The sequence below is a fragment of the Leopardus geoffroyi genome, chromosome D1, assembly GCF_018350155.1.
Source record: "Leopardus geoffroyi isolate Oge1 chromosome D1, O.geoffroyi_Oge1_pat1.0, whole genome shotgun sequence".
Classification (NCBI taxonomy): Eukaryota; Metazoa; Chordata; class Mammalia; order Carnivora; family Felidae; genus Leopardus; species Leopardus geoffroyi.
In genome coordinates, this window is record NC_059329.1 from 112,820,879 (window position 1) to 112,844,253 (window position 23,375).

Below are 23,375 nucleotides of genomic sequence, written 5' to 3' on the forward strand. Positions count from 1 at the left end.
GAACACGACCACCGCCCGCACGAGAGAAAGCGCACGTTGCGTCTTGTCTAGCACGTCGTCACCCAGGGGCTTCCCCGCCTCGGGAAGCCCGGCCAGCGACGGCCACGGCGGATCTGACGGGACGAGCACAGGCGGGCCCCGCAGGCGGGACGCGCTCACGGAAGCACTGACCGCCAAGCCACCGCCAATTCCGCTCTGCCTCCCGGTCCCCTACGGGCCGGCGGGGGCGTTAGGTGGACCTTCACCAACGACGTGTGCGTGGCACATCCACGTTACCTGTGGATTTCACGCGACGATGATGAAGGTGATGCCACGTGATACTGGTGACAAGAGGGACCGCATGTGGTGGGGAGTCAGGGGCCGAGGGTGTGCTGACACTGAAGGGGGTTTCCAGAGCACGTGTGGTTGAGGGTCTGGGGGAGACGGTGGGTGTCTGGGGCCCTTCTGCTGGGGGGGGGGCTACGGCTCCTCCCTGGGGGCCCGAACGCCCCAGAACGGCAGGCGAAGAGCCAGGAGAGGCTCCGGTTCGGGGAACAGTTCAACCTGGAGGGCTGGAAGGAGACACGTGGGAGGTGAGAGGATTTGCTGGGCACGTCTAGTGGACACGTCCCGCAGCGGCCACCAAGCTGAGGCCCCTGTGGGCAGTGGCCACAGCAGGACCGATCGCCAGCCGCCCGGCCTCCCTCTGGCACCGTTCCCAAAACCCCGGGCATGCCTGACAGGCCAAGAAGCTGCTGGGACGTGGGTGCTGGGGAGCCTCAGGACAGACCACGGGCGGGGAAGGCAAGACACGTGGACACACACAGGCCACGGGAAGCCAAGGCTTTGTGCCACGGCTGCACCTTTCCAGGACAAAGACAGGTGTCGCTGGGAGTTCGGACAACACAGCAATTGGGACAAACCAAAGACCTCAGGGAAGGCTCCCACGTCCACACTCGCCAGCCCACGTGCCAGAAGTCAGCCACACGAGAAACCCCATCCCGACACGCACGCGTGCAACCTGGAACTGTCCCAGACAGGGTGCCACCTTAGCTTGCGTCCCGGCACGTCCGCTCGCTGCTGGGGATAAAACTTCTCAACTGACAGGTGGAGAGAAGCGGGGCTGGGGGGGAGGGGGGGGCCGGGGGTGGCACCCCGGCAGCGGGCTCGCGACCGGCAGACGGGAAAAGAGGGAGCAGGGAGGGGGTCCGGCTCGCGCGCCCTGCACGGCTCCCGCAGCCCCGCAGAGGCCACGGACCCAGGAACACAGGCCACGTGACAGGTGCCGGCCACGTGCTGCTCACATCCGCTCGGGCTGCAGAGTCTTGCCAGGGCTTTATCATGTCTCCCTTCCTCCGCAGCTGGCTCTGGGAACCCAGACAACAGCTGTGTGATTGCCACCCAACTCCAGGTACGACAGCAGCCTGGCTTTCCTTGAGGAGGCTCCTTCCTACAGCTCGTAAAGAGGAGACCCGGCCGTGCTGACCCCCATCGATCCGACCCGACGAAATGAAATAGGTTAGAGCTTGGGGTTTCCCCCAGGACCTGCTGGCAAGCACCAAGGGCCCCCCTATGTCTCAAAGTAAAGTGGCACATTTTACAGCCAAAATGCCAGGAAAACAGAAAGCTTCTTTCAGATAAGATCTGGTTTATTTCACAGCAGGTGGGACCTACGGAACAGGTATTTAAAAAAAAAAGAAAAAGAAAATCACCGCTCGGTTATCAGCATGGGTTTTACATTCTCACACCTACACACACACACACACACACACACACACACACACACACACACACAATATTGCATTCAGAAATCTGTTTGGAAACACCACCCCCTATCCATCATCTATACATATCGGAAGCGTAATTACACAGGCACTCGGTCTCGAAACCTAGCAACAGTAACCACGTAGCTCTTAATCGGCTACCCAGACACCCAAACTCACACATCAGCTCAATGTGCTTCATCCTGAAAAACAAAACCTCCTTGCTTCTCTGTCTGGAACTGCAGACGGACAAGATGTATGAAAACAAACCTTGTTCAGCTGAAGAGGAACAGCCCATGCCATTCAGTCCATTTGACAGTTCATCTCCCCACAAAGCCGGGCAAAGAACAAAAATAACAAAGACTGGAAAAAACAAGGTATTCCAGTCCAAAGCTCATCAGCTTGCAACACGCTTAATATTTGCATGACTGTTTCGGACACGAGCTCTCGGCTCCCCGGCAGCCTCGCCACAGGGACCTCCGTCCTACAGAAGCCGCCGTAAACGCCCCACGGCACAGCCCGTGAGACCCGGGGGGCTCGTGGGCTCCGCGACAGCTCAACGCTGGATGTCGGCAAATGGGGATTAACTTTAGTGTCTGCAGCGGCTTTGACACCCTCACTTTCTGGGAGGCGGCAAATGAAATAACCAAACGGAGGTCACGTCTAATTGTTTAAAGGGGAAGGGAGTTAAAAAACAGAGCAAAACAAAACAGAAGGAACCACAGCATCAGGCGCTGGCAACATGCATGCTGGCCGGATGGTGAGCAGAACGTTTCACGACAAGATGTAATCTCCCTTTTAAAGGGACAGAGATGCATCCACACGGCCTTCTGGATCCATTTCCGGATTCTACAGACCTCGGAGCGCCCGTTAATCACCTCACCGCTTTTCAGCATGCTTCCTGTCTTCCCCAAAAGCCACGGCGGAGCATCCCTAGTGCCCTGATTTCTTGGTCGTGAGCTTCCCCGTCCGGAAAGCAAAGGGCCCGCCGCTGCCAGGCAGAGGCTAGCTGATGATCTGAAGGGTCTTTCGGAGAAAGGCGTCGCCGACTACCCAAGTCAGGAGAACGTTTCGCCTTTTAATTTACTCCCTCTGAGTATCGACGCTGACCCCACGTCCCCACCCGCAGCTCGGGATTGGGGGATCCGTCCACCATACTTCTATTCGGAAATGCAACCCAACAGGATGCAGATGAAGCCTTACCCTCACTCCCTCGGTCCAGAGTCCCGACACGTGAGCCTGGTTCTCCAAAACGGTGCCCCAGCCCCACTAAATGATCAGCTAAAGTCTGCTAGTGAGCATCACGGGCCGTCCCGACAGAGGCAAGGGCCCGCAGCCTCAAGTTCAGGACACGCGTCCCCGTCTTCCACGTTTCTCCTATGCCGCGGGGTAGCTTCTAAGTCAAAACTTAATGCAGATCGTACAGGAGAAACACGGCCCCATCCTGTCCTCCCTGGCACCCCGGCCAGGACTCTTGAGGCTGACAGGAGGAGAGCCAGGGCACGTGGGACAAGCTGAAGCCCCCCAGCAATCATGCTGGACACCCGGCACCCGAGGGTCCAGGAGCAGACAGCGGAGTGGCCTTGACCTCGACAGATAGTGACAGCACCCTCACAGGTCACGAGGATGGGGGTCGGGAGCCAGGCCACAGAGGGTGGAATCGGAGAGCCACATGGCCACGGAGGCTCACAAACAGCACACTAGAGACCCTCACTGCAGCACGGCCCCAGAACTGCGTGGTGAAAGGGTAGAGAACCGTGTCCCCGATGCTGCCCACCGCCCCATGCCTGCTCTCCCCGTCCTCCCATAAGCTCTGCACCCCCAGACTCGGAGGAGGGCAAAACATCACAATACTCTGGCAAACACATCCCCGCCAGGGACGCGTACCTTCGCAGAGGTAACAGCCTCAGAAGGCCAGTCATGTGACAACGTGAGTGCCCTCGATGGTGGCTGACGTAGCCCCCAAAAGATGTGTGAGTCCTAATCCCTGGATCAACTTAAGAATCTCAAGAGGAGTGGGGCGCCTGGGTGGCTCCATCGGTTAAGCGTCCGACTTCAGCCAGGTCACGATCTCGCGGTCCGGGAGTTCGAGCCCCGCGTCGGGCTCTGGGCTGATGGCTCAGAGCCTGGAGCCTGTTAACGATTCTGTGTCTCCCTCTCTCTGCCCCTCCCCCGTTCATGCTCTGTCTCTCTCTGTCCCAAAAATAAATAAACGTTGAAAAAAAAAAATTAAAAAAAAAAAAAAAAAAAAGAATCTCAAGAGGAGAGCATCCTGGATTTCGGGTGGCTTTAAATACAAAGACTCGCACCCTTATCAGAGAAAGGGGAGGGGACCGGGGACACAGGTGCAGTGAGTGGGCCATGTGCAGCAGCGACAAAGACAGGGGCCACGCCTATCACCCGAGGGATGCCAAGGGACGCCGGGTCCCATCAGAACCGGAGGGAGGCAAGGACGGACCGACCACACCAGCACCTCGACTCGGCACGTCCAGTCTCCAGAACGGAGGCAGAATAAATCTCTCTTGATTCCCACTGCCTGGCTGCTGGCGACTCTTTATGGCAACCCCAGGACACTGGTACGTGGTCCGTCCTCACGGTCGAAGCAAGCCCACCCAAGCCGGGGGTGGGGCAGGCCGGCGGGGGGGGGGTCCCAGGAGGCACAGGTGGGTCTGGCCTTTGGAAGCCCAGCACCGGAATGCTGGGGGGACACAGACTGGTGACTACAGATACCACGCCAGGCCCTCGAGTCGGGCTCCCTGGGGGCGGCTCTGGCCATCTCCGTCCGCAGAGCTCCCCAGGCACACCCCACACTTGGCACGCACTGCTGGGTGCCGGGGAACCCTGGAGGTTTGGGTCGGCAACTCATGATCAGTCAGGAACAAGAATGGTGGTGGGGGGGGTGGGGCGGGGGGGGCAGTGGTTCGCAAACTGTTTGGGGAACGACAGCCAGTAGCTCAGAAGATTCACTGAGGGGGAGGGGGGACGAGGAAGCAGCCAGGGTGGCACGGGTCCAGGACACGGGGAAACGGGCGGATGCCCCAATCAAAGAGGAAACGTGCACGAAAGAGTCTAGTTTTCTGAACAGTCGCTTGCTGTTCTCCGGTGATGGGGTGACGGGTTAGTAGCCTGTCCCGCTCGGGAAGGGACTTTCACCTGTGCTCCGGAACCTGGGGCAGGGTGGCAAAGGGGGCATCGGGCTCTGTGGCTCACACTTCCTCCCCGGCCAGGCCTCAGGCGGACAAAGGTCTCTGGGGAAGAAGGTCCCCAAACGGGCACAGGGCCTGAGCGGGAGAAGGTGCTCGATGAAGAGTCGTCGTGGAAAGAAGTGATAGGCACCTGGGTGCCAGCTGGTCCAGGCACCCCCAGGGGCTCCCTAAGGGGGTTCCAGCAAAATACACTGTTTTCAACCCAGAGGGAAAAGGGTGCCCCCTCCAGCAGCGAGAAGCAGATGGCTTTCCTGAGGACGCACAACTTCTCCAGACAAAGAGGCACCAGCTCGGCTGGGGCTCTGGGTTTCAGAGCCCGGACTCCCGTGGGGCCACCTTGTGGAGGTGACCCTGCACCCCGCGTGTCCTCCTCCGCCCCGCTCCGTGTCCCTGTCCCAGTCCCAGACAGCCGCTACCAGGGGGCACCCTTCACCTGCAAGGTCTCCCCGTGACCCCGTGCTGCAGGAGCATTGCCGGGACCTCCAACACTTCCTGTGGGAGACAAGTGAGGTGTCAGAGGGCAACGCGGAGTCAAGGAGGAGTCAGTTCCTTAGGTGGGAGCTTATTCGGGGCCGTGGGTGAGGACAGGGGCCTCTGGGAACTCCGTCTAAAGCACGGCGCCCCTGAATGGAGGCCGAGCGGCTTGCACGCCGTGGGTGAGGCTGCCCTGAGCTTCCAGCCTTCCCAGGTTCGGACTTCCTGCCCGGTGCAGGCGCTGCCCCGCCCAGACTCCCACCGCACAGGGCACCTGCTCCCCGCCGGGAACAAGCGAGGCACAGGGCAGAGGCTCAGTGTGCACAGAGCTGAATCGGGGTTTTACAACAGGCTGACAGCGTCGGTGAATCAGCACGTTGAGGGATGTCTATGCCCACAAAGGACCAACAGGCCCGTTTGCTGGACCACAGTCAGACCCCTCGTCAGAAACTCGGGGGAAAGGAGAGGTCTCCTTTCCTTCTTTGGAGGTGCCGAAAAGACCCCACAGGGAGCAGACCACCCCTTCCCTGCAGGGCACACGGTGGAAAAGCCCACAATGCAGGGGACAGGAGGCGCGGACCCCTGCCTCGCGTGACTGAAAAGCTGGCCCTGTGTCTTCATGGAGCCCTGGGTGGTCTTACACAGGTTCGGAGTAAATGCCACAGACCTCAGCCCCAGGACTGATAGATACGGACACCGTACAAGCCTGCGGGGAGTGTCCCCAGGTCTCAGGAGGGCTGCCCTTCGTAGTCTAAATAAATCATTGGCCAGAACAGGCGAGCGGTGATTCAAACGTATTCACCCATCACACAGGAATCCTTCCATCGTAGGAAATGCCCTCGGTTGGTCCGAGAGTCTGCATCCCGTATAGGGGGTCTCGAAATCTCAAAACGGAGCAGTCAGGAAGCTCCCCACTCTCTGTCTTAAAATCAACTCGGTACCTCAAGGGACGCGTCACTTTGTGAGTAGGACCATTTAGGGGCTGGTCCTCATACTGGCGGTGGGGCGGGCCGGGAGCGTGGATATACGGGGCTCTCAGCCACCCTCCAGGAGCCAGCGTGGGGAAGCCACTTCCCGACTCCCTCCTGCCCATCAAGGTTGGTGCTCAGAGCAGTAAGGAGGGCCCGTTATGGTCAGAGACAGCTCAGCTCAAGAGGCGTGTCCCCCCGCGGTCGTGGGGTGAGGCCCGCACACGCTCCCTGCCCTGCCTCGGCTCTGCGTCCTGCTTCAAAGAGCCCTGATTCCCGGAACAGCATCTGATACTTCGACCTGGAGACAACCCCATCCCACCGCGCGGCCCTCCGTCCCGGGGACGACGTCGGGAGGGAGCTGCTGGCACCCGCGGGCTCACTTCATTCTGAGTCGCACGGCAGACGTGAACTCATCCACCTTTACGACGCGCTCCCGGGGGCGCCGGTCTCAGAGCAACGCAGCGGCTTGCCCTGGCTCACGGGAGGGACTGGCGTCGGCATCGGGCTCGGCCTTCGGGAGGCCCCGATGCCCGGCGCACAGCCCGGGGTGACTCCAGCAAAGCTCCTGGCTCCACATCCTTGTTCGGTTCTCAGACCCAAGGTGGGTACCAGCCACACATCACACACGGTAAAGACTGGACAGCCAGACACGTGCTTTCGCTCAAACACGGGGGGAGGGGCACAGGCGGTGAGACACAGACGCCATCCAGCCACCTTCCCAGGCACCTCGGAGCCCACCGCCCACCCCGTCCACGGATCGGTACCATCTGTGAAAGCTCACCACCGCTGGTCCAATGGGACTGCTCCCCGCTGCAAGTCCTGTGCAAGCCCGGGGCTGGAGGAAACAGGCCGGCGGGCTCTTCCAAGGTGCAAGAGTGGGCCCAGCCGCCGGCAGGGCGATGGGCCAGAGGAGGGGCCCCAGAGACAGTCCTTCTGGTCGGCACAAGGGGTACTAGAGAGGGGAACAGTCGTGAGCACCCCCGCGGGGGCAGAGGAACGGACGCAGAGACGGGGACCCGGGGCGACACCGGTCTCCCCTCCGCCTCGCTCACCGCCGCCTCTGAGTTCACGCGGGGAGGCGTGCGATTCAGGACAACGAGCCTAGGTCAGCCGCAAATGAACTCGAGGCCCCAGGGGGACAGCGGTGCCCTCCGCCCACCGCGTGCGTACTGAGGACGCGCGAGCGAGGAGACGGCGCGGCGGCCAGGGCCGCGCTCTCCGCCACGGTTTGCTAACTGCGGACGCGGAGCCGCCATCGCGGGGGTGGGAGACGGCGGGGGCTGTCTCCTCGCCGGACGGAGCCCCGCTCCCCGAGCCTACTCACCGATGTCCGTCTCCTTGTGGTTCTTGATGTACTCCGCCAGCTCAAAGTTGCCCGCTATGATCGCCACCTGCCAAGAGCAGACATCATGTTAGCGCAGAGCCCTGGCCGTTCGCACCCGTCCGCGCCGCCGACGGCCGCACCGCACGGCGGGCCCAACGAGGGCCCCCCAGAAAGACGACACGTACACCCTTATTTTCGGTTTTATTCAGATGTAACCGACACTCAACACCGTTTGAGGTTAAGGTGCGCGAGGAAACACCTTGACGGCCGGCGACGGTGGGAAGGTCGCAACTCGGTTAGTTAACCTCTGTCACCGCATGTGGCTACAGAGACCCTTCTCCCCGGGATGAGAACTTCTAGGATCTGCTCTCTTGGCAACTTGCCAGCACACCTACGGCAGGGTGAGCACCAGTCCCCGGGAAGAACGCCACATCTCCGCCACCAGCCCACCTTTTACCTGGAAGTCAGTGCCTCCTGCCCCCCCCCCACCCCGGCCACCCCCTGCCCCCTGCCTCAGTAACCACACGTCTGACCTCTCTTCCGGTGGGTTTGGACTTTTAGATTCCACGTATCGGTGAGATTGTATGGTTTATGTCTCCGTGTGACTTAATTCACTTAGCTTGGTGCCCTCCAGGCCAATGCATGTTATCACAAGCGGGGAGAACAGTCTTGGCTCTTTTTAGAAAAAGTTTTTTAATCGGTTTATTTATTTGAGAGGGAGGGAGAGACAGAGAGAGAAAGGGAGACAGAATCCCAAGCAGGCTCCGTGCTGCCATCACAGAGCAGGGCTCCAACTCCCAAACCGTGAGATCCTGACCCGAGCCGAGATCAAGACTCGGGCGCGCCACCGACTGAGCCCCCAGCACCCCAGTCATGACTCTCAAAACGGCAGCCACAGGCTCCATCGGCCCCCACACATCACGCTCACCCCCCGCAAAGCCCCGGGCCACTCGACAAGGTGAGGCTCTCATTCCACGAGAACCCACAGGAGAGCAAGCATCTGCCCAGAAGGTCCCCAGCAGGGACCATCTGCACAGGAGCAGGGTGGGGCGCTCAGTGAGCCTGTGCCTGGAAGGCCCCTGGACCGTGTCCTGTACTCCACCCGGCAGGCCCGCGCGTCCCATCCTTCTGATTAGACACGAGCCGCTCCCCATAAGCAGGGAGAAGGGAATCCTCAAAAAAGTACCCAAAGCTCTTCACCAGATTTCAGTCTGGTGGAAAAAATCCCACCCTTGCATGCGTGCAGAAGACCAGAACCAACACCTACGGGAAACGCTCCCAACGCGGGCCCCACGGATCTGTGGGCTGACACGAAAACGCCGGGGTGGGGCTGGAGGGGGAGGGAGACCAGGCGCCAGAAGCACATGGGCAGGGCTCCCGGCACCACAGGCGACGGTCTACACCCACGGGAGCCAGGCCTGCAGGTGCCAGCCCGGAGACACATGCACATCTACAGCCCTGCGGTGATGATGCGGGTGGGACTCAGCCAATCATCCGGAGGCCTTATTAGCAAATCCTGATTTCCTGGAAAAGCGACTCCCGCCCGAGCCTCCCGCCCGCCCTACGGATCCCAGACTCGCCAGCCCCCACAGTCACGCGAACCAGCTGGTCACAAGAAACTGCCTCAATGTAGATCTCTCCAACCCGTCGGGCCCGCTGCCCTGGAGCGTCCTGATGGAGGCAGCTTTGCAGAGGCTGGGGGGCCAGACACCCAGGGATCCCGGGCCCCCGCCCTCAGGAGTGACGCTGCTTTCCACGGGTGCCCTCCAAGGATGCCGCCCGAGAGGAGCGGCCGGCCGCCGAGGCCGGGCCCTCCCCGGCTTGCCAGTGGAAGACCAGCCACGGGAGCCGCTGCCGACGCCAGCGAAAGCCAGAAGGCAAAGAGCGGTTCAGGGGTGGCCCCTGGGTCTGCCAAGATGGGCGGCTACTATCAAAATCCAGAAGATAATAAGCGCTGGCGAGGATGTGGAGAGCCCGGCCTGTTTGCGCCCACGTGCGCCCTGCTGCTGCTAAGGTAAGAAGGCTCAGCCACCGTGGGAAGCAGCTTGGAGGGCCTCGGGAAGCGAGAGAGAGTGACTGCATGATCTAGCAATCCTACCTCCGGGGTCAGACCCGAAGGGACCGAAAGCGGGTATGATGGTCAATTGTATGTGTCATCTTGACTGAGCCACGGGGGTGCCCAGACAGTCGGCCAAAAACTACCGTGGGCGTGTCTGCGAGGGCGTTTCTGGACGACACGAACGTCTGACTCAGCAGGCTCAGTAAAGCTGCCAGCCCTCCCCGGCTCTGGTGGGCCTCGTCCCACCGGTTGAAGGTCTGAGCAGAACAAAGAATCTGACTGAGCAGGAAGTCGGCCTGCCAGACGGCTGAGCTGGCGGGTAGGTCTCTTCCGACCTTCAGACCCGGACGGAAGTGCCAGCTGAGCCTCAGGCCCGCCAGCTTTCAGACTGAGACCTGCACCATCACTGCCTGGGCCTCCAGCTCGTCACAGCATCAGCCCTGGACTTCTCAGCCACCATACAGGGGTGTGTGTGTGTGTGTGTGTGCGCGCGCACGCGCACGTGTGCACACGTGCATCCCACTGGCTCTGTTTCCCTGGTGAGTGCAGGTCTGGGTCCTGGGGTGGGGCCACTGTAACAAGTGCCCGCCAGAGCAGAAGCAGCTTTGGAAGCGGGGGCGGCAGAGGCTGGAAGAGGTCTGGGGTGCACGGATGGTCAAGGCCATTCCGATGGACTCTCACACTGAATCACGAGGAAATGTGGTCGCATTATAAAGTCACCAACGGCTCGGCCGACTGGTGCTTGCGTCCTAGGGTTGTGCGGAAGGCAGAACGCATGAGCGAGAGTTGGGAATTTGGCGGAGGAGACGTCTATGCAGAGTGAAGGAGCAGCGGGCTGCTCGTAGTGACATGACAGGGGAGACGAACCGGAGGCGGAGGGCTTAAGCAAGAAGGAGCCAGAACGCAAAGACTGGGGAACATCCTCGGCCCATGCCTGTTGCAAACAATGAGAAAGCGTGCTCTGAAGAGAAGACCGTGCACGCAGTGTAGCCGGACTACCACTGGACAAAGAGCGCACGGGATTATGGGAGCAGAGACACCGCGAGTTTGAACTGAGAGGGCAGAGCCGGGCTGTAACCGGGGAAGGCTGGGGGCTTCTTGGTTTGGACGAGAGGGGACAGTAGCTCCTGGGCAGCAATCACGCAACACTCTTCCAGAAGGAGATTCGGAGACTACCAGGCCACTGCCTGGGTTCCACCAGGAGCCTTGTGGGGTGGGACCGCCCTGCAGAGCAGGGGTGAGGCTGCTGCCCTGGCGAGCCCGCAGGCCAGGGCACCGAAGCAAACAGGGCTGTTCTCGAGCCGAAAGACCTCGCGGAGCTGGCTGCTGGGCTCCAGACCGCTGGGGACCCGACACCCCTTCCTTCTGTTTCAGCCTGTCTTTTGGAACGGGGACGTCTGGCCTGTGAGGGTCTCACTGTCGCGCCTTGGAAGCACCCAGCTCGTCGGTTTCACGGGTTCCCAGCGGGAGACGTACTTGGCCTGAGGATGATCCGTACCTGGAGTCTCACGCACACCTGAGCTGGATGATGTTTAAGTGGGACTTGGGACTTTAGAGATGGTGCCGGAGGGAGGTAAGACTTTGGGGGGCTGTTAGGTGAAATCAGTGTGCTTTCCATGCCACAAAGACATGGAATTGGGGGCTCAGGGGGTGGAGTGTTGCATACTTAATGTCTGTGCCCTACCCACCCCCCCCACCTTGTGTTGAAAACTAACCCCCAAGGGGAATGGAATTTGGAGGTGGGGTCTTTGGGAGGTAGTTAGGGTGACACGAGGTCATGAGGGTGTAGCCCCTGTCGGGAGATTTGCAACCTTGTAAGAGGGGGATACCAGAGACACTCTCTCTCCCCCCGACCACATGAGGACACGGCAAGAAGGCCAGCAGGAGAGCCCCCACCAGAACCCAACTGTGCCGCACCCGACCTTGGAGCTCCAGCCCCCAGAACTGTCTGTTGTTCAAGCCCCCTGGTCTGTGGTCTTCCATTATGGCAGCAAGGACAGATTCAGAAAGCAGGGGTCCAAAGAGGTACCTACACACCCACGTTCACAGCAGCGCCACTCACAACAGCCAATGACAGAGGCACCCCCGGGCCCGTCAACAGATGAGTGGATGCTCACGTGTGATCCACTCACAGGAGGCCCCTGGGGTCTCCAGATTCCCGGAGACGGAGAGTGGACGGTGGACGCCGGGGCTGGGGGAGGGGCCGGGGGTCCGTGCTTCATGGAGACAGACCTTCAGTTTTGCAAGACGGAGAGTTCTGGAGACGGATGGTGGTGATGGTTTCAGAACAAGGTACTCAATGCCACTGAACAGACTAAGACAGTAAGACTTCTGGTTTGTACATTTTACAATTAAACAAAAAAAGGCAAAAGGGCACCTGTGTGGACCAGCAGGACAGAAGGTCAAGTATGGATGAACAGGCCAGGAGGTGTTGGAGAGATGCCTGAGCTTTGGAACAGCCAACTCCCCACGAGGCATGGGGGGTGCTGGGATGAAGGGGGGGGAGGGAGGCCTCAGACAGTGCACACAGGAGCAGGGAGCACGCTCCGAGTTACCAGGGAGCACCCTCGGAGTTAGCCGGGAGCATGCTTCGAATCTACCTGTGAATTAGGTAGGTCCTCTGGCCCACCCAGGGCCTGCACCCACCTCATTGATGAGGCGAGAGGGTTTCCTGTGGACGGACACACTGGGCCGTGGTGGGGCACACCCACAGACCCACACTCTGCCCGTCAGTAAGCAGGGAAAGGTTTAGGGCGCCTCATCAGGGGTGCCCCCAAACCGTCCGTGTCTTTTGCCAAAGGGCTGTACTAGATACACACGGGGGCAGCGTGTTTAGGGGACACCGGGGCAGGTGGGGGGCTGTGTGCGTCACAGCAGGATATGAGGTGCCACCCACAATCCACGCCGACACCTGCCTGTTGTTCTTCCCAAAGTCAAGAAGGGGAGCTGACCCAACTGCACACCTACTAGGCGCCAGGCTTTGTGCTGGAGGCTGGGGGCCCCAGGCGAACCCGCACCGCTACCGTCAGGGCCGTCCCTCACCAGACAGCTAGAATCCCACACCGTCGCCTAGACTGCTGTGCCCCTACCCCTGTATGGCTTTGAGAAGAACATGAGGAACGTAAGGAACAGAGTGAGGGGCTCAGCATGGTGGAGGGGGCATCGTGCAGTACCAGGAGCAAAGAGCCTAGGGGACTGAGGGCAGGGGGAGATCTGACAGGAAAACTGACCCCACACACAGGGGAGGAGGGCACAAAGAAAGCTGGTTGGCCCTCGCTGCAACTCTCTGCTGTTCTATTTCTACCCATCCTGTATCAGGCCACCCTTCCACAGGACTTCCTGGAAGACCCCAGCACTGTGTGCACAATACCCTCTGTGGGTTCATGCCAACCACCCACCCATCCACTCAACCACCTACCCAGTCATCCATCCAGTCAACCAACTACCCAGTCATCCATCCACTCAACCAACTACCCAGTCATCCACCCACTCAACCATCTACCCAGTCATCCATCCACTCAACCATCTACCCAGTCATCCATCCACTCAACCATCTACCCAGTCATCCATCCACTCAACCAACTACCCAGTCATCCATCCACTCAACCATCTACCCAGTCATCCATCCACTCAACCATCTACCCAGTCATCCATCCACTCAACCAACTACCCAGTCATCCATCCACTCAACCATCTACCCAGTCATCAACCCACTCAACCAACTACCCAGTCATCCATCCACTCAACCAACTACCCAGTCATCCATCCACTCAACCAACTACCCAGTCATCCACCCACTCAACCATCTACCCAGTCATCAACCCACTCAACCACCCACCCCTCCATCTACTTATCCACCCTTCCCTTTACCCATCCAGTCACCCTGTTATCCATCCATCCATGTTATCCATCCATCCATCCATCCATCCATCCATCCACCATCCACCCACCCACGCACCCTGGTACCATTAACTGAGCACTACCATGTGCCACGTCCCATGCCCCCAGCACTCAAAGCTCTCCCCAGTCTGTGTGTAAGCTTGCATTCTAGATAAGGAAACAACTCTACCTGAGCCCAAATATCAAGTGGGCCTGCATTCTCTCCCACCCATCATCTGGTCTAATGCTGAGCTCCGAGTGGGGGCCAACAAACTCCTGCCTTCCTGCTCAGGGCGGGTGGAGGGGCATGAACACTTTCATAGTGATAAAGGTGCCCCCTTGTGATGTTGCCCTCGGTCTCCCTGGCTCCCGGAGGCGGGCAGTGAGTACCCTAGAGATGGCGCTGCCTTGCTGGGGTGCCCACCGTGCATCCGCTTGGCCGGCCCCTGGAGTTAGCACCAGGCGGGGCGAGAAGCTGCCAGTGTCCATGTTACTGACCACATTACTGATCCTGAGGCACAGCCAGAATGTGGAGAACCCACTCCCCTGCCCCGAATGCAGCCTCCTCCTGTTGCCATTGCCAAATGAGCCTCCTAACACAGAAAGCTATTTATAGGCGGCTCTGTGACCCTGGTGCGTCCTTGCTATAACTGGAAAACGGCTCCGTGCAAAGACAGCGGAGGAGACCGCGGGCTTGGCATGTCCCCATCTTCAGTTTCCCTTCCAGATGACTCCACGTCGCCAACCTGAGACCTATCGCAAATCAGGCAGCGACCGACCCCCAGAGGCCTGGGAGCCTGGGAAGGACGGCTCAGTTATGAGCATCCTGCAGGCATGCGGAGGGGGCTGGGCACACAGCCCTGGACTCCGCCAGACAGACTCCACGGGGGTCTTTGCTCAGTCTCTGGGGCTGAGCCCAGGGACGCAGTCGGCAACCCTGCAGATTCCAAATGCAGTAGCACCCGAGGTTGTGCCAAATCCCACTGGGGCCAGGAGCCGTGGCAAACCGATGTGTTACCTGGAGGCCCTTGGCTTACTCAGGGACCCCACGCTGGTTGGGGGGGGGGGAGGTCCCCCCAACCACCGTGGGGCTGCTTGGGGAGAGCGGGCCAGGCACCGAGCCAAGAGGCAGCTAGGCCAGGTGACCCAACGGGCCACCCCAGGTTAAACGGGGATCCTGAGGAATCCTGGGAAGAACCGCCCAGGCCAGGCCTCTCCTTTGCTAAAACCCCGAGGCTGGGAATGAAGTGCTCCCCACCATCTCTCAGAACACCACGCAGACCACCTGGCCCCCGTGTCCCTCCCCAGGAAGGGGACGCCCTGGGCTGCGGTCAGCCTTCACGTGGACAGCATGGTACAGCAGTCGGGGTCATGGACCTCCTGGTGTCAGTCCTTCCAGCAGAGAACACAGACCAATTACATCTATCTGTAGCTGGGAATAACGATACGCGTGTGACCTGTGCTCATCAAATAGTTATTGCTGGTAAACGGCTTACAACAGAGCCTGAAGTCCCACAAAGAAAACCCAGGCCCAGGTGGCTTCTCGTGAATTTTCCCAAGTACAGGAGGAATGCTAACACCCATCTTACCCAACTAATTCCGGGGAATGAAGAGAGAACGGCCCCAGTTCCGTGTATGAGGCCAGCTAACCTCACCACCGGGCCCCTCCAAAGGTGCTGGTCATGTCTCCCACTGAAGCAGAAAACCCAAACGTGCCTGAGCAAAATGGGCTCAGGGATTTACTTACGAAGGAGAAGACATCATCACGAGGTGGGCTTATTACAGGAATAAAAACATCAGCGTCCTTCATCGCACCAAGAAAAGAGGGAAAAACATCTCTAGGATTTCTTGCTGATTGCAGATCTGTTACCAAATTTGATAAGTGATCAAAAACTTATCAAAACTTGACAATAACTTGACAAAACTTAACACCGATCTGTGATACAACGTAACAGACTCAGAATAAAAAGGGACTGATCTGCTGCTGCATCCATGAAACATCTGGCTGCGTCAGAAGCCACCCCAAAGCTAAGAGGGGACAGATTCTGAGGACCGACAAGCGGGGCTGGCATCTGGATGGGAGGCCGGTCAGGCTGGCAGGTCGGAGAGAGCCTCGCCCACGAGTCACAGCACGAACCGCGGCTCGTCTGTTTCCTTCCGCCGGGCCTCCCGCCCTCCCGTGACCAGACTGGCTTCCTCCCACGGTGGGCTCAGGACAGTGTTCAGCAGGAGCAAAATCGAAAGCTGGAAAGCCTAAGGGCGGGCTCGGGAAGTCCCGGGATGCCGCTTCGGAAATGCCGTACTCATCCCCAGGTGAGACCAGATGCTAGGCGGGAGGACACAGGTGCTGTGCCCTGTCTGGGCTGTGCCTCAGCCTGTGCTGTTCCGGCCACGACTGCCCGACGACGGCCACATGGAAACACTCGCGGGTCCATTCGGGTTGACGCTGTCCTTTTGGACCTGAGCTTAGCGGAGGTCCCAGAGCCACCTGGGACTTGACCCTCAGCTCCAGAACCAATGCCAAGTGCTCCGTGTGGTGTTCAGACTGTTTCACAACAGGGCACTGAGGTCCGTAAGATGGCCACGCCCACGGGGGAGGCTGAGATTCGGGCCTGAACTGCTCCCCGGTCACAAGGGAGACACGGAACCCCACGGAGGGCCCCGAGAGCTCATATTTAAGGAGAAAAGCCACCTCCAGTGACTAGAAGTTTATGACCCTCCAACAGGCAAAGTCAGACTACGACCCAGCTGGCCTACCTTCATTCTAGTTGCTGAGCCCCAGCCGTGCTGGATAAAAACACCTCCCCGCTCCGTGGAGGGGCCCCGAGCCCCAACCCTCTTACGTATTAGCACCTTCTGCACGGTATTATCCAGTCTTCGGTTCTATAAAGTATTTATGGTAGTCAAGGCGGAAAAAAAAAAAAAGCCATAAAAAGCATCTGAGGCATAAAAGTTTAGCATGCACACAAAAGAACGGGAAGTAATTATTTCACATCGACCAAATGCATCATCCCCCTCCCAGATGGATTTGCCAATAAAATGCAAATTTCTCCTCTGAAATAGCACCGGCTTGGAAGGACACTATTTGCTCCCGGAAATCTTGACAAAGAGCCAACGGTTTTGCTGTGTTTGCAGAGAAACAGCCTTCAAGAGAGCAGCTTGTGTTGGGACCATCAGGTTGGAGAGGCACGAACATGCGGGGGCAAGATGTTTCCGCGTGGCCTCCGGGTCCCTGACGCACTGGGCGGAGACTGACGCTCGGGGACGGCGGACGCTCCTAGACGGGCTTCCCCACACCGTAGTAACGGGGACTCTAAGGCTCGAGCTGACAGCGGTAACAGGACCTTGCTCAGCACCTGCGCTCCCCGGGCATCTCAGTAGCCGCGAGGCCTGTTCCTGTTCCACAGAAGAGGAGGCGGGCTCCTAACCGCCCAAGGACGTGGGACTTCTACCTTACGTACAGTTGACCTCGTCTGTTTGGCCCCAAAGCCTGGAGGCTCGCGGCCATGTGCTACCCATGCAGCCGCAGGTGGCTCTGACCCCAGGAAACCTCTAGCTCCTCGGTGTAGGCGCAGCCCCCTCCCTTGAAAAGGGGTGCGTGAGGGAGATCAGTGATGACATTTGATTTGGAAGCAGAAATTCAGCACCGTTTTTGGCAGGACAGCAACCAATGAGAGAAATGACAGCTGAGACCACACACGCTGTGTATGAGCCAGCTTAGGCCACCACAACAGACAATAGGCGGGGCAGCTGAAACTATTTACATGTGCTGTCCCCCGGTCCCCAGGGCCCGAGGCCCGACGTCCAGGGGTGGGCAGAGCCAGGGCCTCCTGAGGCCGCTCCCCTCGCGTGGGGACAGCCGTCCTCTCCCTGCGTCCTCATGGGGCCGTCGCTCCGGGCGCGTCTGTGTCCTGATTCCCCCTTCCTACATGGAGCCCGGTCACATGGGAGCAGGGCCCGCCCTGGTGACCCCGCGTCACCTTAATTACCTTTTAAAAGACCCCCATCTCCAGACACTGTCATGCTCGGAGGTGCTCAGGGTGAGGGCTTCCACCTAGGAATTTGGGGGACACAGCTCAGCCCAGCAGACCTCGCCTGGCGCGGGAACCGGAGAATCTCTTCGGCTTCCTCGCAGACACATGCCTTCCGTGAACATCAGACACACACGAAGGCCCGAGAACCGCTCCCCTCAGCACGTTTACAGGGCCCGTGACGTGGGGGCCAGGGAGTCGCGTGAACATGACCGTCGGGAATGGAAACGCCAAGAGCAGAAATTGCTTCCTGGGTCTGATCTTTACGCGGAGACTTTATTTTCCCCACCCCAAGAGTTTGTTACGAATGTTCTCAAAGGCACCCCCAAACCCGAAAGAACAGGGCAATGACCAGCAATCTGCTGCCCGCCTCGGTCACACGGCGCCTGGTGAGCCGCGAGCCGTGGCGTAAGGTGCACTGCTCTCGCTGAGCCGCTGTGGTGCCCCACCCCCGTCCGAGTGTCTCAGCGTCCAGAGAAGAGCAGGACCGGCCCCCACACGGACTGACACGACCGGACCAGGATTCACGCCCAAAATGCCCCATCCCCACCCCTCCCGGTGTTTCGACCGTTCTCGTTTGGGTGCGAGGCCACGCGGCACCGCGTCGTTCGAGAACTGGAGCATCTCCGTCGCCCCAACAGGCTCCCACACCCCTGCTGGACGACGCGTCCCTCCCTCCCCCAGCCAACCTAGAGGAGGCCCCCGTCTCTCTCACCGTAAACCAAGCACGTCTGTTTGCGTCACAAGTTACAAGTGCCGCGGGGTCTGGCCCCCCTTGCTCAGGGCTCTGCCTTGGGAGTCTCTGCACCGTGGCAGGCTCCGCAACGTCTGTCTTTTCTGCCCAGGTTTGCCCCACAACACGGATGCACCTGTCCGCCGGGACGCGTGGCTACGATGAATGAGGCTGCTCTGAACGAGCTCCTGCAGACGCTTGGGTGGCCGTGTCCGGTTTGTTTCTTCCTGGCCTCCCCCGAGGTGTGCAGTGGCTGGATGACAGGGTAGGGCACGTCTCGCTGGACAAGACACTGCCTTCCTTCCAGACGGGGGCCGCTGTAGGCACCTACAGCAGTGAGCCGGACTTCCCGCCACCCTGTGTTCACACCCACACTTGGTCTGTCTTTTTAATTCAGAGGTGTGTGTGTGTGTGTGTGTGTGTGTGAGAGAGAGAGAGAGAGAGAGAGAGAGAGAGAGAGAAACGGGCGGTTTTAAGTTACATTTGCCCCCAAACACACTCACCTTTTTTTTAACCTCACCGTTGCTACCTTTAAAATAAAATCAACTCATGGAGCGCCCGGGTGGCTCCGTCGGTTAAGCGTCCAGCTTCGGCTCAGGTCGTGATCTCACAGTTTGTGGGTTCGAGCCCTGCGTCAGGCTCTGAGGAACCTGCTTCGGCTTCTGTGTCTCCCTCTCTCTCTGCCCCTCCCCTACTTGTCCTTTCTCTCTCTCTCTCTCTCTCTCTCGTGCGCGCGCGCGCGCTCCCTCTCTCTCTCTCTCTCTCAAAAATAAATAAACATTAAAAAAAAAAAAGCTAAAAAAAAAAAAGATTCCAAGACCTGGACCAAGAACCAAAAATATCAACCTCCCTGAAGCCGCTGCTACTGAACCCACAGTGGCCAGGGCGCAAGAAGACAGCGACCACGGCCATGTACCCAGAAGCGCCATTTCTTACCCCAAAATAACCAGGGCGAGAATGGCAGGGTAGCGATCAGGACGAAGGGGGTCACAGCACCTACAGGTTTACCTTCCACACTCACACAATTCTTCCCTCTATTCAGTGATGGGAAGAGACTTCAGTAAATTGAATTCCATACATGAAAACCATCTTTGTGTGGCGTCGAAACCGTGAGCCAGTTTGGTGTTTATATGGAATTTTATTTGATGACCTTCCCTAAGAAACTGAATCCACAATTTCATTACAATGGCTGCCACCTGTCACACGGGAAACAATTTCTGAGTTACGGACTAGAGTTGTCTCATCAAAAAGCAAGATCCTGGGGCACCCGGGGGGGGCTCCGTCAGTTAAGCATCAAACGATTGGTTTCGGCTAGGGTCATGATCTCACAGTTCCCGGGTTCGAGCCCCGCATTGGGCTCTGCACTGACAGTGTGGAGTTTACTTGGGATTCTCTGTCTCCATTTCTCTCTGCCCCTCCCTCTCTTTCTCTCTCTCTCTCAAAAATAAATAAATGAGGGCGCCTGGGTGGCTCAGTCAGTCAAGCGTCCGACTTCGGCTCAGGTCGTGATCTCACAGTCCGTGGGTTCGAGCCCCGCGTCGGGCTCTGTGCTTACGGCTCGGAGCCTGGAGCCTGCTTCCGATTCTGTGTCTCCTTCTCTCTCTGCCCCTTCCCTGTTCACATTTTCTGTCTCTCTTTCTCAAAAATCAATAGTAAAAACATTTACTAAATAAATGAACTTAGAAAAAAGCAAATATCCCGTGAGAGCCAGTCCCCCTCTGGCTCTGCTCCCTGCTGCCCACTCTCACCACCTCCCGAGCTCGGGTCCGAGCCATAGACGCCAGAGCCCGGGTGCTGATGTCATTCACTGTCCCCAATTCCCCGGAGAAGAAAAGGAAATTCAAGACCCTCTCTCCTTATCACCCTGCCCGCCTGTCCTCATACCTCTTAGCGTGCTTATAAATAAATCCAGGCTAGATCAGGTCCTTTGGAAGAAAAAAGACATCCAACATGTAATTAACCCCAGTGCCGCAGAAGGAACTTATTATATAAAGAGACTTTTTTCTCCCTTCTTTTTCCGTCATACATCCTAACTCATGGATCCTATTGTGGGCACACTGACCACTCAGGGAGCGTGCTGAATGCCCAGCGGGTTCTCACCGCTAAAATGTATGGGAGGTACGTGAATTAAATTCAACACGTTGAAATAACAGAAAATTGCATCTTAATACCTTTAGGAATAAAAAAAAAAAAATGCCAAAGACATTTGCTTTATTAGGAAAAACCCGGAGCGAGTGACTTCAGCTCTCTGTAACCAGCTAGTAAACGCTGGCACAGAGAGGGGGCCGTTCTCCTAAACGGGTTTTTAAGATCAAATAAATTCAAATAATTCGAAACTAGCAAAACCACAAGCCAAGGGCTCAGAGCTCCCCCTTTGGGGTCCGGGGCTTGAAAGGGAGGATTGGTACTCAGATAGATACCAGCTCTAAAACCCACCTCAGACCAGGAAACGCCCTGGAAGGATCCTCTCCCGGGAAAGGGATGTTTTTCGCACCCAGGACGGTGGGGTAACTGTCCCCGGCCCAGCTCTGCGGGGTCCGCGTTCCAGTGGATGACTCCCATTCTGGAAACACAGCTCCGCTTAAATGCACAGCCACCTAATTGCTCAGGTAATGCTTACCACGCTTCACCAGGGAAAACGGCTGCCATCAGGATGTTTTCATTAGAGCAGCTACCTGGATGTTTATTGCTTTTAAATCAATCCACTTTCTGATTTAGCGTATTTACCTTGGTGCAGCCAGCAGAGGAAACCCTGCCAGGGGAGGACTTATGCCAGGCGGAGGGGGGGCGTCAGGCCTCAGAGGGAGCGGCAGAGCCCCACCCGAACACACTTACCCCGCAGCCCCCCCTTTACAGGACCTTGAGAAGGCACAGGTGCCCGTCTGTGACGGCGGCCCTGGGGGCTGGCTGGGAGCCGCAGGACCCAGGCTCACACCCTCTTCCCCCAGACTCTCTCCCTGGTCACCCGGAGAATGAGGGCCTGGCGTTCCCCAAGCCCAGGGACTGGAGGAAATCACCCCGTGTGCACCTCCCGGTCCTGGAGCCTCCAGAGAACCAGAGGGAGAATGAGAACTCCAAGCTCGCACAGAAAGGGCCCTTCAAAAAACCAACTTGTCTTACAAGCATGTATGAGACGTTGAGTACCCAAAAAGCAGGAAAATTCTGTTGTGGAAAGCCTTTAAGTGCAACCCCGGGAAACCTCCCGGGGGAGAGCGCTGTTCACTTCGGAAATGCCCTCTCCTCACTGCAGCCTGCGTTTCTGCCTCTGTCCCCTCGTCCCAGTGACGCCCCGTGAGGGCGAAGCTGACCTTTCTCCACCACCGACTTGTGATCATGACTACCTTTTCCGGATGATTGCTGGGTATCGCCCGACATGTTTGTCCTTGGTCTTGATATTACAGATCAAAACACTGAGGTCTTCTTTCCAGCACAGGATGCGGTCCCTTTGAGACACTCACTGCCACGGGGGGTCTCGTCTCAGCTGTGAGTGACAGCTGTCCCGAGACCCGCCAGCACGTTAGCACCCTACGCACCCCCCACCCCTGCAAAATCCCTTAGCAACTACGTCCCGGTGTCTAACATTTCCATTCTTTCAGCTATGATTCATGATGCCGTCTGTGGACAGATAATGAGAGACAATGATCCCCAAATAGTCATCGCTCAGCAAGTAGCAGCCCTGCCCCATCCCAGTTACGGGAAGGCCCCGGGGGCCACACCGGGGATGCCTTCCCTGCTCACGGCCCTTGCCCCGGGGCCCCAGCTACCATGAGGCTTAGGGGTGAGGTGCCTGCGGTGGAGGGAGCAGGCCTGTGCCCCGCACGCCGAGCCTGCCGCCGGACCCCCCTTGCCCTGGCTGCTGGCCCCTGGCGGGCACACGGGCAGGCCTGGAGGGCAGACCCCGCAGTCCCGATCACCCTGCACCTCGCTCAGATGGCGGGGAGATGCCGAACGGTGTGCAGCTGCGGGAAGGCCGGGGGACTTTGTGCCAGTTAAGTGACGGAGGCCGATGATTACCTCCTCGCCCTCTTCCCGGTGACTCACGCCGCATTAGAATTCCGGAGACAACGTCTGCAGGTGGCCGCATGGCCTCAGGAAAGCTGGCACGGGAGGGACAAGCCAGCGCCGTGTGTGTGAGCGGCTGAGGCGGGATTTAGTCTCTGGTCTCCTCCAGCTTTGCATTCAGGAAGCGCCAGGGGATTTCCTTCCTCTGGCCACCACCCTGACCACGTGACAGGTCAGCAGGGCCCCTCCGTCCTGGCCTTCCTTTCTAGGTCGTTCCCATGCCCCGACCTCACCCAGGGCGGCACCCCTGAGTGTTAGCTCCCAAGAATGTTCCAGAGCCTGGCTTGTCTAGCTCAGGTCTGCCCCCTGCCCCAGGTGTGGTGGCGGCCGAGGGGGTCACCTGTTCCGCAGGGCCCACGGAGGGGCCCCACCCCAGCTCACAGGGGCTTCAGGCAGACACGGCCAGGGGACGTGGCCGGCCCAGGGTGACTTCCTGTCTGACCCTCTGCCGCAGAAAAGAGCTGGGCCTTCCTGGCTCCCCGGAGGAAGGTACCAGGCAGGGAGGCCCGGGAAACACACAGAAGCACACCCAGGTGTCTGTCAGCCTAGGTGTGCGAGGGGAGTTTATTTACAAAAATTCATGTTTTACCTGATTCTATTTCGCCCAATAGCCCAGAACGCTTTAAAGGACGACTTTGATTTTGCAACTAAAAGATCCGTCTTCCCATCTGCCCCGCGTTGGGCTCCTCCCTGGGGGCCGGGCCCCCCACCCTCCTCCCCAGGCGGGCAGGGGCGACCTCTGCAGTGGGGCGAGCACCTCCCGTGTGTGTCGTCGCCGACTCAGGGCCACGTGTTGGGTGTCCTCGGGGATCTGAGGCCGGCCGGCCGGGGCCGTGACGTCACAGACGTGGGCTCAGAAACTGAGGCCTCTGGTCTGATCAGTGGGGTCCCGGT

The 23,375-nt window shown here is 58.8% G+C and overlaps 1 protein-coding gene across 17 annotated transcripts in view; it reads right to left on the bottom strand.

The window, feature by feature from the left end:
- SHANK2 (SH3 and multiple ankyrin repeat domains 2) overlaps positions 1-23,375 on the bottom strand; it is a 490,708-nt gene that overhangs the window by 322,020 nt on the left and 145,313 nt on the right. For 14 of the 17 annotated variants that reach the window (XM_045486261.1, XM_045486258.1, XM_045486262.1 and 11 more), the window contains 2 exons: positions 7,718-7,784; positions 7,175-7,345 (listed from right to left, as the gene is read on the bottom strand). In XM_045486261.1, the coding sequence (XP_045342217.1) occupies positions 7,175-7,345; positions 7,718-7,784 (238 nt within the window). The remainder of the gene's footprint in view (positions 1-7,174; positions 7,346-7,717; positions 7,785-23,375) is intronic. The other 3 variants (XM_045486265.1, XM_045486264.1, XM_045486263.1) reach the window with 1 other exon arrangement.